At 49.3% G+C, this 14,690-nt stretch overlaps 1 protein-coding gene across 2 annotated transcripts; it reads right to left on the minus strand.

Moving 5' to 3' along the window:
- On the minus strand, window positions 1-14,410 carry SPRY4 (sprouty RTK signaling antagonist 4). 2 transcript variants are annotated; one of them, XM_084295103.1, is made up of 2 exons: window positions 14,318-14,410; window positions 1-4,046 (listed from the first exon to the last, which is right to left on the minus strand). In XM_084295103.1, exon 2 carries the CDS (start codon window positions 3,998-4,000, stop codon window positions 3,101-3,103), a length of 900 nt encoding a protein of 299 aa, XP_084151229.1. In that variant the 5' UTR covers window positions 4,001-4,046; window positions 14,318-14,410; the 3' UTR covers window positions 1-3,100. The 2 variants fall into 2 exon arrangements, with proteins under 2 accessions (XP_084151229.1, XP_084151228.1); XM_084295102.1 differs by having other exon boundaries at window positions 14,322-14,397.
- Window positions 14,411-14,690: the final 280 nt, after the last annotated feature.

A 14,690-nucleotide genomic window follows, 5' to 3' on the forward strand; every position in this document is an offset into this window, starting at 1 on the left:
TTTCTAAAATAAATACTATTAAAATAGAGCTTCAAAATAAATATTCTATACAAAGAAAACCTTCTGTGGTAACTTTTCAGGGTGCACATGTGGTGGGGGTGACAACGGGGGGGGGTTTACCAGCGTGGGGAGGGGAGAGGGAGCCCCCGGCACTGCGGCGGGGTGCGGGCTGCCCCGAGGGGGAACGCCGGTGCCCGGGGAGCTCGGAGGGGATTTGGGGGCTGCTCCTGGTACACATGGTGCTGCAAAGAGCCACCTGAAGCCCCGCTGCTGGCCGCCAGCTCTCTGGAGCATCTGCTTCATGCTCTGGGTCTTTGCTTGCGTGCGTGGGCAGCGCTCAGAGGCTGCACCCAGCCCTCGCCTCCGGGACCGAGCTGTGGGGGCCTCATGCAGCCACGGCCCGGGGCAGCGATCCTCGAGGAGGGGTTCGGTGTTAATTAGAAGCTGTTCGTCAGCTTGGCGGAGCCGCTGGCGTGGCTCCGAGTGCCCCCGTGTCTGCGCCCGCGGGATGTCTCGGGGTGGCAGGAGACCCAAGTACCTTCAAGGGGAGAGGGGGCATTGGGATGGGCGCAGGGAGGGAAATAAAGGCGAAATAAAGCCCCCCAGCCCCGGGGCAGGGGGGACAGCGCCAGCCAGCTCCTGCCACCCCCGAGCTGCCCCACGGCGCAGGGAGCCCGAGGGTCGGGGAGTCACTCTGCTACATTTACCACTGCTCTAACACATCCACTAACGCGCTACAGTCCGCCAGCAAGTGATGGGCTTACATCATAGCAGGATTTATACAGGAAAAGAAACCAACAGAGAAATAGTTTACAGCTATGTACAAGGAAGGGCACAGCAGCGGGAGGCGGCGCGCGTGCACGCCCGCAGGCCGGCACGGGGGCGACCGCTCCGACGTTGCGTTTGCTTGCAGGAACCATGCGTCTACACGGAGGGGTTTGCTGTCGCCGATTTTCGGTACGGATCCCCCCCGAATAGGCGAGGACAGAGGGTCGAAATGGCACGAAGCTGAAGGTGGAGGCCGTTTGGGTACTGTGTACACCGCCAGCCGAGGAGGGCTTCAGGCAGCTTCCTCTCCTGCTGCGTTTTCTGGCCTGATTGTGTCTTCGGAAAGTGATTTCTCTTCTTAAATACGCATACCTTATACATTCAACCAACAGTTCAGCTAACTGGGGGCTGGTTTTCCTTTTCCCTTTTCCCTTCTCGTTTGTGCAAGATAATATGTACAACCCTTGATCCCCACCTGCTTCCTTCTTTCTGGTGTCGCCATATGTTCAGCACAGGGATAAACCATAGGAATTGGTATCTGCTAACAGACGTCGTATCCCTTTTCCTAGGATTTATCATACACAAGCTAGCACGATATAAATATAAAACTTTTTTTTTTTTTTTAATTTTCCATTCAATAAATATCTACAATTAAACTTAACTAAACCCCAAGTCATCCAGGGTAAATTAATTCTTAAAACAAAAGACACCAGAAGTCCCATCAGTGCGCTCCTGCCAACCCCTACGCAGCAACTGTATTGCAACCAAGCAAATGGGATTCCTGGAAGTGCTACATGAGCTCTGCCTATTGCTTTGCTAATTAGAGATGACATTTCACTGTCACTGCTGTGCATTTACTGAGGAAATTTCCTCTAGTTAAAAAAAAAAATAAAGAAAAAGAGAAAAGAGAGACTAGATCAGTTTTCAGCATGCAACAAGTACCTACCTACTTATTACAGTGTTGCATGTTTGGACAAATATTTGTATTTAGCACCTTGGAGTTGTCAAGAGCAAGGGGTTACTGCATCTTCGGGGAGTGCAGAACAGGCCCTAGGACGAGTGCACAGAGCCGATGATTTTCACTTACTGAAGACCATGGGCAAATTCCTTAAATACGCTCCCTTCCCTCCCCTGGCTTTCCCTAGCATTTGTTAACACTAAAACAAACATTAAAAGCATTCTCTACACTTTAAAAGACACTTCTGTACAGAGGAGGCAAAAGTAGAACAGCAGCAATAGAAATGGGGGAATGGGATGTAATTCAAGCAGATGCCATTCTGCCCCAGGATGAAAAAAAATCTTAATATTTAATGAGCAAAGAAGAGCTTGTTCCAGGAGAGGAGGTACTGGGTTGATATCCTTATAAAAATACATCTACGTGTATCCTACACTTAGGTTTATGTGACATCTTAACGTCGCTCGAGGGCTTCAGAGAAACAAACCAACACTGAACAGCCCAACTCCACGGATTACGCTGACATCGCCCTCGCTCCAGCAGCTGGGGAGCAAGCACACGTGGTGGATGGGATCTGAAGGAAAACCTTTTGCAGGAGGTTTGTAGTGTTGGTTACGATCAATATTCCACTGGCCGGAGCCTGCTGCTGCAGCTCACTGACGGGCAGAGCAGCACGACGTTGGCACGATGCGCAGAGCCCCGCCGGCCTTCTGCTTGGACAGCCCCCGAGCACGTGGGCTGGTGGGCACCAAGCAGAACAACGTGCTGAAACATTATGAGCCCCTTGCACAAACAAACTGCGTGTTGACTTCTGGCTCCAGCCCTCTGAGGGACACAGAAAGCTTTGGGAAACTCATGGTGTGCAGCCGCCCCTCCTAACGGCGAGCAGGTGGGGAGAGGGGAGGCGGGAGCGAAGCCGCCACCCTCAGCAGGCTGCTGGTAGCAAATCGGAGGTGTGAGAGGGAGTGAAAACAGGAGCCCCACCCTTAGGATGAACCCAGTGCAGCTCTCTGTGGATGGGAATGGTATTGCTTGTGCTGGAGCCTGCCCAGTGAGCAGTTCATGGTTCCTGTGGTGTGCAGGCAGGGGGGCAGCCGGCCGGCCGAACCGGGAGTCGGTAAGCAGCTGGGCTTTGTGTGATGGATGTGGGTTTTCAGCCTTCACTCCAAACGGTTGAGATTCCTCCTTTGGCCCCATCTAGTTAGATTCTGACCGGTTCCAAAACCCTGAATGACCCAAAGTGCTTCAGTTTGTGGAAATAGTTGCTTCTGCTTTCTCTGAAGGCAAAAGGCTGACGTTATCCTCAGAACACAGGTTACGAAAAAGACAGAGCTCCACCTGCGGGGCACGTCCCCCCCCTCCCATCTTCCCAAATTATCAAAAAGGTTTCTCTGGCCTGCTGGCTTTGCTCTCCGGCAGCGCCTTGCAAATGACACTGTTTGTGTTTTTGCATCTGCATCCGGGCCGGCTCACTTGGTCGTAGCAGCGCTGGGACAGCTTGACGCAGCCGGTGGCGGGCAGGTAGCAGAGCAAGCAGGGCAGCACCAGGGAGAGGGCGCTCATGAAGGACCAGCGGGCGCAGCAGTTGGAGTGGGAGCAGGAGCAGGGGTGGTCGGCGCACGTGCCCTCGTCGTCCTCGTTGGTGCAGTGGTAGAAGACGCCCTTGACGAGACACATGCAGGTGGAGTAGTTGACCAGGTTCTGTGCCGAGCAGAGGCACTCTTGGTTGCACACCCAGCAGGACGGCAGAGTCCGGGGCAGGGCGCACTCCTTGCACTTGCATTTCCCACAGGCTTCGCACAGGAGAAAGTGCTTGTCCAGTTCCTGAGACACGGGCCCCTTCAGGTCCAGGGGTTTGCAGTTAATCGCCTTGGGCTGAATGCGAACCGCTCGGGGCGAGGACTGCTCCGCCACGGGCACCGGGGCCATGTGGTCCAAGAGCCTTTGGTCTGAAGACGTGCTGCTGCTGCTGCTGATGGAGCTGGGGCGCCCGCTGAACGAGATCCAGGGGTGGGTGACGTCCTGCTCGCACCGCTGCAGGTGCGGGTTGGTCAGGACCAGTTCATGGGGGCCCCGGGGGCGCTTCTGGGCTGCCAGCTGGGAAGCGGTGGGGTTGTCGGTGTAGTCGTTCTCTATGTGGGTCGTCTTCATTTGGTCAATGGGCAGGATGGTGAGCGGGTGCTGCAGCCTCCCATAGGGGATCCGACTGTCCAGCAAGGGCTGGACCATCACAGAATTGGGGACAACGGTGATGTTGTGGGGAATCCGGGGCTCCATTGATGAAGCAGCCTGATTACTGGTGAGAAATCTGCTTGTCAGTGTCCTGGGGGGAAGAGAAGAGACAGAACAGGGGCAGGGGAGAGAGAGAGCGCATCGTTATTGAGGTAGTCAGCAACCCAGCCCAAGCAGGGCTCACTGCAGTGGCTGGTTATCACGCAGAAGCTCTTATCAAGACTACAGCTTGTGGCAAAGGGAGCCGGAGCACTTGGCCAGGTACAAAGTGCATTGCTTTCGTTGCTGCTGCTTTCCTCTCCCTAACCTTGGCCATAAAAAGCTCCAGCCTCGGTAGGGGTACCGTTACTGCATGCTCTCAAAGTGCTTGGTTATCACTTCTACTGATGGAGAGCACACCTCAGGGTTACCAGTGCGTATAAATACGTGCCCGTTTGTCAGCACAACACCCAAAATGACTTATCTGAGGTCTGGGGATTTTCCCCGATTGATCTTGTTCTCCACTGTGAAGCAAAAGGGTGACCTTCAGGAGCGTTGGCCTGGCACAAAAACACTTTGGAGAGTGGGACAAAACACTCATCCTTGCTAACCCAGCGCCTGAATCTGCCTGTGGGAGGATGGCTTGGCTTCGGCGAGGAAGTGTCCCGTCTCCATCGGGAGCTGTTGGTTTAAAAGCCTGCTTTCAGCCCTCCTGCGGGAGGTGGAAGTTCTCGCTTAGCAGCTTGTCTGCTCGCAAGGCAGCGTGAGAGCGGATGGGGACGGATTACGGGGAGAGCACACACACAGGTCAGACTGGCTCTCAGGAGGTGATATGTCACCTCACGCAGGTAATTAGGCTCCCTCCTTCAACACGCTAAGTGGACTAATATTTAGTTTAAGTGCTGTTTACTGGCTGTGCTGGCTAAGCCATCTATTGCTGCAGTTTCTAGTTTCATTGAAAGAGTGCAATTTATACTGGAGTAGATCCAAAGATTCAACAGCAGCGTAGGACAAGAAACCACAGGAAGTAACTAAACTTAAATCAAAGAACGGAAACTACTTGGTTCAAATTTAGAAAGTGCACATTGTTTTCTCGTAGATGTGCCATTTCCTTGCTGAGTGACCTTTATTCATAAATAATATAATGTTGGAGATCAGTATAAAGAAGTGGTGAGTACAGCTTCAGAGCAAGTTGCAGGAGGGGAAAAGCTTCTGGTATCAAGAAAAAGGAAACAGGGAACTGCTGAAGACATTTCCAGTTCTTTGTGTTCAGGCAAATAAATTAACCTTTTCCAACAGCATGAAAGATTTTAATATTACAGCAGACTGAAAAAAGTCAGGCTAAAACTGCATCTGATTACAACAATTAAAGTCACGCATGAGAAATGTGTGCGTGAGAGTAAACATATGTGCTGCTCCTATATGAGCTTATCCCCACAACTTTAACACAGCTACAGAAACTGGAGCATGAGCTAATTATGCATTTTTGGAAGGAGAAAGAGAAGTACACTTTTGCCCACTTAAAAATGTTACTAGAGTCCACTGTTGGATTTGTAAATTGTTGCTGTGACAGAGTGCTTGGCATTTGAAGGGCTGAAAATCTGCCAGTTCCTTCAAGATCGATAGGAGACGGAGCTCAGGGAGGAATCTGGGGGCCAGAGCCGTGGTCAGCACAGCCCAAGCCTCCTCTGGGGCACCAGCATCATGTCCTGCCCACCGTGCTGCACAAGCCGAGCAGAAACAAGGGCTTTATCTATCAGTAATGGTGATTATTGTCGGGCAGTCCTGATGCTGGTACTCTTCACTAGTTAAAATTCTCTGCTGGGTCTTAGTCATTCATCCAATTTTTTTTTTTTTATTTCATTATTCATAGCTCATTGACACCCTGGCTCTAGAAATAAGAGTTCTTAAAGCATCCATTTCCTAATTACTGCATTTGAGAAGTGAAAATAAGCAATGATCCTGACAACTGTGGGGCATGCAGAGCAGAAAAAGAAAGCAGGTTTCTTTTGTACATCAGGATCCAGTGTCATGATTAAAAACAAACAAACAAACAAACAAAAAAAAACGCTTGCTGCAAGTCAGAGCTTAGCAAATAGTTCATTCTGTATTGGCTAGGTGTTATGTTTGTAGGAAGACTTCTATCTCACAGCTGTTTTTTTTCCCCCAAGGAGAGAGGCAGCTGTTCTGGCTGCTGAGAGACAGTGCAGCAGAGCTGGTGTCAGCTGGGAGGCAGCAGAAGGAAATGGTGGCATGCTGAAGGGGTGACATGCCCGTCCGTCTGTCTGGCCTTTCTGTCCCTGGCAGCACTGCTGCCTTAATGCTCCGTAACTTGTAAATAACCTCTGGCATGTGGCTCCGTGCTCTGGTCCCAATTCAGCCTCACTTGCTATCAAGTCTCTGGAGTTTGGTGCCTTTGCAGTAGGTTCAGGCTGGATCCACAGATCATTACTTTAAGGCACCGTGTGCCAGCGCTGAGCAGAGCTGTTTACCCCCAAGGCAGTGTCCGCCGCCTCTGTCAATGCAAAGGCTCTGACCTGATGCTGATTTTCCCCAGACAGCAGCTCTGGCCCTTGGTGGGGCAGTAGAGGTGCCCTGCAGTGCTCGGGGGCTCTGCCTGGGGTGGGAGCACGGCAGCAGCAGTGGCTCAGGGCGGTTTTCCATCAGCCCTGGGGCCGCACGGTCAGCGCTGGCCCTGGCTGGTGATGGCATCACATTGGAGTCGGGTCATTGGGCTAACCCAAAGGAAGATCATAGCCACAGGTAGTAAGCATGCGACCCCTAAAATCCCCAAACCTGGCAGTGCTCGGTGCTCAGACGTGGCCATATGCAGGCATACGTTAAAAGAGGGCTTAACTGAGATAATGCTAATCAGGATTTCAGAGTTAATTATCACAGGAAGGAGATGAACCCTGGACTAAGAACCTCACTTTAGGTTAGTTAATGTTGAAAATTATTCATTGTCTTTTTTCATTATCATACTGCTTCAGGATGTCCTTCTAACAGGGCAACTCATGCTGCAGAGCATGGGCAACGGAGCACCGACACTGCAACCAGAGCCCAAATTCCTGCTGCAACCAGTGAAGGGAGATGTTAAGGCAGGGGCAGACCCCACAGATATTTGGGCACAAGATTTCCTCGGGTAAAACCTCTGGAGCCAGATAAGCCCCAGCTGTCCCCGTTCCCAGACCCCTGCTCCAGACAATGTCCCTTCCTGCAGATCACCTTCAAAACACCGCAGGTTCACACCCTGACAGGTTTTGGTCCCTTAACTTCTGCCCTGCCTTCTCACTCCCCAGCAGAGCCTTTCCAGTTAACCGCTCGCACTCTGTGAGCTACGCTTAAGCAAGGCAAATTTCTGATATTTATGGAATTTTCCAATTTTCTACATTGCTGCTGATGGTTTTGTCGCTGGAAGTTTCAGTGGCGCAGTGAGATTGCTGGTGACAGATCCAGGACAAACATCTCCAGTGCTGAACTCGAGCGTGAGCCGGGTGCCGTTGGTTCTACGGGGAGGCTCTGCCCTGCTGGGATCTGCCTGATGAGAACAATGACGGTAATTTATGGGGCATTTGCTTTGGGTTTTTGTATCTGTGCTTCCCCTGGCACATGCCTTAAGCATGTCTTTCCCTGAGCTGTCTCTGCTTTAAGCTTGATGTCTGCATCCCATGAAAAGGAGGATTTTGGGTTTCGTGGCAGGCATCAGTCAACCTCACTGAGAGCCTTCAGCAGGCTGACCTGTGAGAAACCTGAGCCACAGCGAAGGGCAGGGGGTGCTGTGTTTGTGTGGCAGGAGCGGGCCCTTCTCTCCTAGCAGGGCAGAGGGATCCCACAAAGCTCTCAGGTTCAGGACTTGTGCTGGAGCAGGAGCAAGTCAAGAGGCAGACTGCTCCCATGAATTCTTGCAGGCTGAGGTGTGCCTGCCACGGTGCATTCACGCATCCTGATGACTTCCCCGGAAGACCCCAGAGATGTCAGAACTTGGCCTTTTTTGGTTATTGTGCTCCCCAGGGGGGAAACGCAGCTGCAACCAGTCTGAAACAGTTCCAGGATGGCCGAACAACACATCGGGCCATCCTCTGAAAGGCAGTCAGCTCGCAGGGAGACAGAAGGATGCAGGATCCTCCTGGGGAGCCAGGAGGGATGATGTGCACTCGCTCCTGTTCCAGACATGGACACGGTGCCCTTCCTCACCTCCCTGCTAGCCCATCCCGCACGCAGCCGCCTGTCAGCCAGGGTGATGCTGCCATACACTGACTTTGGTGCCTCGGTTTGCAGCCACATCTCCAGTCCAAATGGTGGTCAGGGTGACCCGGCACAACTTCAGACCTTGAAGAAGGGTGCTCTCCTGCCTTCCCCATTCTCTTCCCCGTAGGCAAGGCCCTGAAGCTGCCTGGTGAAGCCCCCAGGCTAACTGGGAAGGGGCTGGGTACCAGAGACAAGCTGCAAATGCCAGAGCCCTTAAGGATGAAGGGTTCTGCTCAGGCTCACCTGCTGGGGTAAGGCAGGGCTGGGTTTTGTGAACAGCTCTGCTCCTTCTGGCAGTGTCAGTTGGGCACTGCTCGCAGATACTGAATTAATTGCTCAGATTGAACAGATTTAATATAATGAGATGTGCCATTTACAACTGTAGATTGAGGCAAACAAAAAGAAAAATAGGAGAAGAAATAAAGTGGAATAGGAGGCTTGAGATGCTTAAGCACCGTACCTCCACAAAAGCTATGAAACTTTTTGTAACGCCTTTGTAACACACTGTACTAATTCAGTCCAACTGAAAATTGCATTTTAATTCTGAGGAAAAAAGTGCCATACACAGTACTTGTAAATGAAACAGCTTAATCTTTGATCATCAGTAATTACAATATTATAGCATTAACATGGGCACAAATTCACTGGGTGCAATTGTACAGGCAATTTTCTGAACGTAGTCAATAGGAAGGAAAACTCATGAGTATGTTCTTGCATTGGGATTTATTCATTCTTTAGAGGCAGGTGAAACAATGAAGCTCTTTTCAAAGCAGAAATGTCAACAGAATCCCATGTAGAGAAAATTTCTCTTCCCCCATGCCATCCGGGGACTGTATGGCTGCTCACCACATACAATTTTGAAGTCAAAATATATTCCCTTCCAAGGGAGCTGTGTCAGACTCAAAGACTCAAGTCCATAAATGTGCTGTAGTTTGTTTCATCTCCTCATCTAGGTATTGCCAATTTAAAATTACTATTATACAAGATAATTACAAATCCTAAACTTGTAGGAAACCAACTGTTATTTTAAAGTGTTTGGGTTTTTTTTTTCAGACTCAAAAGTTTTGTGAGATTCTTTAGTCAAATGAAGTTAAACCAGAAATGATCTTATGTTTTAATAGGATTTTGGACTTGCCTATATAATTTTTATAGAAAGCTACATCCTTGTGGGCAATTCAGTGAGAAAGCCATATAAACCCACAGGAAAGCTCATGCACATTAATGTCTTCAGAACAATTTCTGCAGTTGAAAGCAATAAGGTTCTAGTGTTTTATTCTCAAAGTGGAGTCGGATAACTTGTCTTCCAGCTACTGAAAAACAAAATGGACCTTGGATTAAATATTTAATGAGTGCAGACATGCATAATATTCATAACTGTTTCTATTACCTATTAGTTACTAGTTTTAATATGTCCTCTCTCATATGTTTAACAGCTCTCTAGATGTGTGCAGTAACAAATAATGACAATAAGGGACTCTGGTGTCCAGAATTAGGTCCTGCATGGAAGCAATCCCACTAAACTGCGCCCTGGAAGGCACCGGTTTGATCCTGAAACATCCCCAGTGCCCCCAGCCAACCGAAGTCAGCAGGAAAACGGGACAGCCTGATGCCATGCCTCACGTCCTGCCCAGCCAGTACCACGTGCAGAGCATCCCAGTTCAGCCCCAGCCACCTCTGAAAGCTGCAGAAACGCTCACCAAGCAGATGCTGGTGTGCCTGCACCTGAACTCGGCCTTAAGTCTCAGAGGAAAGAAAGGCCAAACGTGCTGCTTGGGGTCTATATGCTAACAGGGAGACCACCATTATGTTCAGAAAAGTAGTGCAGCAACTGAAAATTCCTGTACTTCATAAGCTGCAAGTACCAAATCGGGGGCACTTTACTTCTTTCTGATGCACTTAAGCCCTAACAGCCCCTCACATGCAGCCTGTCCCTGCCGTTGCATCCAGTCGGCACCAGCGGCACAGAAGAGCTCTTCGCCTCGCCAAACCAGGATTTGTACTGGGATTGCTGGCACTGGGTTGTCCCGTGCACCTTTGTACCACAGCTCCTGCCCCTCTCTGAGCCTGGACCCGTGTCCTGTGTGGCTGGGAGCAGCTGAGCCCACAGGGTCTGTGCGATGCTGCCTGGAGCCCTGGGGACACCTTGTCCTGCCGACAGCGGGGGGATCATAACAGCACCCAGAGAGCCTTCTGCTTCCTTGCCATAGCTAGGGAAGCATTTTCAGCATAGTAAAACAAACCTGACTTTTCAAGAAGAAATCGTATCGCTATTTTCCAAGGATTTTCCAAAGAGTGACGCATCGCAAGCTTTTGTGATGTAGGGATGGAGAAACTGCCCCAGAGAAATGAGGCCAAATCCTGGTGATGTCAGGGAGAGCCTTGCAGGGGCCGTGGTAAGGCCAGGGCTGCCCACCTGCAGCTTTGCTTTGCTCGGTGATGGTGAGGAGACACCAGAGCTCCTGGAGTCTTGTCACCTGGCAGCTGCATCGCACCTCCTCTTGGCTACCGTGATGATCCTAAACCTGCTATCATCCACACAAAAGCTGAATTCCCTTCTCAGGGAGAAGTCACAGTCACCTAATTAAGATTAAAATATTTGTAGTAATGGTAGCAGTAAATGTGCTGTAGAAATGTGCTCATTTTCTTTGCTCCACAGGACGCATGAATTTCTGAGGCAATGGGGCAAAAGGAAGAAAATCAAAAAAGCAACAATATCTTTATAGATATATCAGAATACAAAGAAGCTATCATAACTGAAATGAACATACTTCAAGCAGTGTAGTGTCAAGGGAGGCCACATATTCCAAGGCCTATGCAAGTTGGCACCACTCAGAATCGGTGGTAAGCCATGTAAAATAGTCTTTCTTCTAATTTATTGCTGCTTTTGTAACAACCATGACTGTATTCGCTCTCTTCTGTCATGGTTTGGTTATACAGTCTAGAAAAACTTGTCTTGAAAGAGTTTATCCCAGCTGCATGCAGGGCTTTTGGGCAGCAGAGACGCCTCCTGCCCCCATCGGCTCTCCAGTCCCCAGCTCCTGGCTGAAGCTAGGTGGGGAAGGGAGAAATGCCTTGGATGTGCCGACAGCAGAGCCAGGACATCTGGCCCCAGAGCTATCCTTGACAGCAAGGAGGACTGGCAATGGGGGATCTGCAGGGCCTGGCAGACCAGTGGGGGTGGGACCGGCTGAGCCTGGCCTGGGCGAGTCCCCGGGGAGGCCACACGGCGAGGGATGGTCCTCGTCCCAGCCAAGGGGCTGCTGGTGAGGGGACAAAGTCTGCTGCTGCCTTTGTGTGGCATTGAGGCCATCCTCTTGCCCAGACCTCCCAGCAGTGACAAGGGACACACTGCTGCTGCCTGAAGTCAGAAGGTTCAATAAAAGCTTTTAACGAAGGGTGACTACGCTTCGAGTTGGAGGAGGCCTCTCCGTAAGCACATTTTAAATGTGTGATTAAGAATAATATATAATGTTGGAGTTCATTAAGACTCAGTTAGGCTGTCTGAATTTTGAGTTAAGCTGTGATTATTTTTTTTTTTTTTTAAAAAAAAAGAAAGAAAAGAAAAAAGAAAGGAAAAAGCTCCTTTCCATGAAGTGCGTTATTAATAAAAAATATTTGTGTTGATTCTTTTTGTTTCCCTCCTTATCAGCCTTATCTATCTAAGAAAAGCTAGAATTTTCTCTACAAGTAATAAGGAAAAAAAAATAGAAAGCTTATTAGGGAAATCTGCCATTTTTAAAATGAGACACTAAATTCTTGCCAGAGCTTGGAAATTCAGAAGCTGGGAAATGAGACCCATTGACTTCCAAGAAGCTGTCTCTGTCCAGCTAAAGGCTGTTCCTACGGTGTGAGTGAATAAAGCACATTTTGGCCCATGAACATTCAGATCTCTAGGGACTCAAATTTCTTAGTCAAGGCCTTTTACTGGATAAGAACATTTATTTTAAGGCCAGAAAACTAAGCTCAGATATAATCTATTAAGCTAATGGTACTAAATGATGACCATATTAGAATGATTTTACATTATCTGACGGAAATATGTCGTATTGGATTTAAAAAGAATAAACAAACAACATTGTGTGACTTTGCCTCTAAAAAGGCAATTGTAAGTACTGGGCGGAATTTGGAAAGCTGTACAGCAATATGACTAATGAACTTTTTGCTTTTACAGTTAGTATTTGGAAAACTATCAGAACCGTGAATTAATTAGTGCTGTAGTATTGCAAGGGTGGTAAATTTCATTTCACTGAAGTCCGATTACAATTTTATTTGTGAGGTGGTGGTGGGGAGATTGCTTTTTGAGATGTAGCATTTCCCAGTATGATCTGGGAATTAGTCATGATTCCATGAAAACAGCTTTTGTTTTGCTGTTTCAGGAGGAGAACAAATAATTTCTCCCCTGCACATACCTCACAGAGAATTTCAAAAGGACTGCAGTATTCAGAAATAGTCCTTTTAATTTTATAATACCAATATAGAGTCCCTTCTAGCAACAGAAACACAGTAGCCCATGGAAAATGGCACATTTATCAATGAGACATCCCCAGTGGGGTTCCAATAACTGAGAACAACCCCTCCTCCTGCTATCATTCATTTTTATATGGAGAAGGGGGAAGCTAGTCATCAAGATCATTGTGATTCAGTGCACAAATTGTAGCTTTATTCTTCAACCCAAAATAAAGAGAGAGGGAGGAAGTCTTAATATTGGGAAAGCTGGGTTTTTCTTTACTTAATTAAACAACAATTCCTAAGCTGATTTTCTGACATATTGTACCCTTTGCATGGTTTGGAAGAAAGGGAGCAGCTGAAGAAGTTTTAAAGAATCTAGAACATGCCTTTTCTAGTCTGGATTAATCAGAGATGTTTTTCATTTTGTTCTGCTTTCCTCTCTTACACCCTTTAAAGAAAAAGTTGGATTTATAAGGGATTTAAATAAAGAAATCAAACCCATCTCTTGGTCACTTCAGGAAAAAGCGTGAAGCCTTTTCCTCCTGCTGATTAATGCTGATATTCATTTGCACTGCCATTTCCAAGGTCTGCATTTCCAGCCCTGCTTTCCTCTAAGACCTTTGTGCCTTTTATATGCCCCTGTCTGTTTTTTCCATTCCCCTTCTGATAATGAATTTTCAGAACATGTCGTCTCTAGGCTTGTCTTTCTCCTGTGACGCCAGGACTGGTACCAGAAAATAAAATCCTGGCTTATCTTTGCTACGCAGTTGGGAGAGAAGAGCAACCAAGACAGGTTTTTCCCTCTATATATAATGTACTTCATATATCTTTATGAAATTATTCTAGACATACATTTTTATTGCTACTAGCCTTTAAAATATATAATCCATCCAGATTTAAAACTGAAGCAACCAAGTGTACAGCAAGACAGGGAACAGAACAGTGATGGAATAAAGCAGTAAGGCCAAAAACATCAAAAAAATTTTTTAAAAAAAGACAGATGTATGAAATAAAATGCTAAAGAGCAAAGGTCGTGCAGGAAAGATCTGACACACCAGTGGCTGATCTCTGAAGTGTCCTATTATGGAGACAGCTCAGAACTACTTGACACTAGCAAGACGTATGGCTTTGGAAAAGAGAGAAAATATGTAAAATCGGCGTTCTTATTCCAAAGTAAGAAATACCCAGTTCTTCTTTGTCAGCCCAGGTGACCATACGTTTCTGATCCCTTGCGGAGGAAGAAGACATCCCTCCAGCAGAAAGAGGAGCCTCGCTCTGTTATAAAAGCCCTGCAAATAATCCCGACGCAAGTGTGGCAAAACCTGCCTGCCATATACGTACATCAAATGCAGATGTTGAAAGGACGTAGAAGAGAGGCATAAATAAGAATTAGAGGCGCACAAACGCGAATTCTGGAGGAAGCCGGAGATTTCCTCAGAACGCCAAGTCTCCTCTAGGTTGCGAGGCACCAGCAGCCATCTACTACTCCGCACGGCCGCGGATAACTGCTGCCGGAGAAGTCACCGCGCGAAACGCGCTCCCGAGCGCCTTGCAGCAAGGGGACAGGCGATCGCACGCAGCCGGGGCGCACGGCTTCCCCTCGGGGAGCTGCTCGGGGAGCTGCCCGCCTCGTCCAGCCCCGTCCAAGCCCAGCCCAACCCAGCCGAGCCCCCGCGGGGCGCGCACCTACCGGCAGCAGCGCGCCCAGCACCATCGCCCGGCCGGGGCCCGCGGCAGGGACCTGCGAGCGCCGCTGTCAGCGGCTGCCCCGCTCCGCCGCCGTGCCGCAACAGCCGCTGCCTGGGAAAATGGCTATTTTATGAATGGGAGGGCAGCGCGCCCCTCTGCGCACGCGCGGCCTCGCGGCTCTATGAATGGGTGGGCACCGGGGCGCCAGCGCGCATGCTCGCCTCCCTTTTATGAATGGGGCCGGCGAGGCGCTCGCGGCGGCCGGGCACGGCCGTGGCCCGCTGCGGTTTGCTTTTATGAATGGAGGGCAGCGCCTGCGCCTGCACCGCGCCCCCCGCCCGCGCCTGGAGGTAACGGCGGCGCTGGGGGG

The sequence above is a fragment of the Netta rufina genome (genome assembly GCF_964035555.1).
Source record: "Netta rufina genome assembly, chromosome: 14".
NCBI lineage: Eukaryota > Metazoa > Chordata > Aves > Anseriformes > Anatidae > Netta > Netta rufina.

What these genes read in the sequence shown, in the direction of transcription:
- SPRY4 (XM_084295103.1), bottom strand. Translation starts at nt 4,000, where the DNA reads ATGGAGCCCCGGATTCCCCACAACATCACCGTTGTCCCCAATTCTGTG.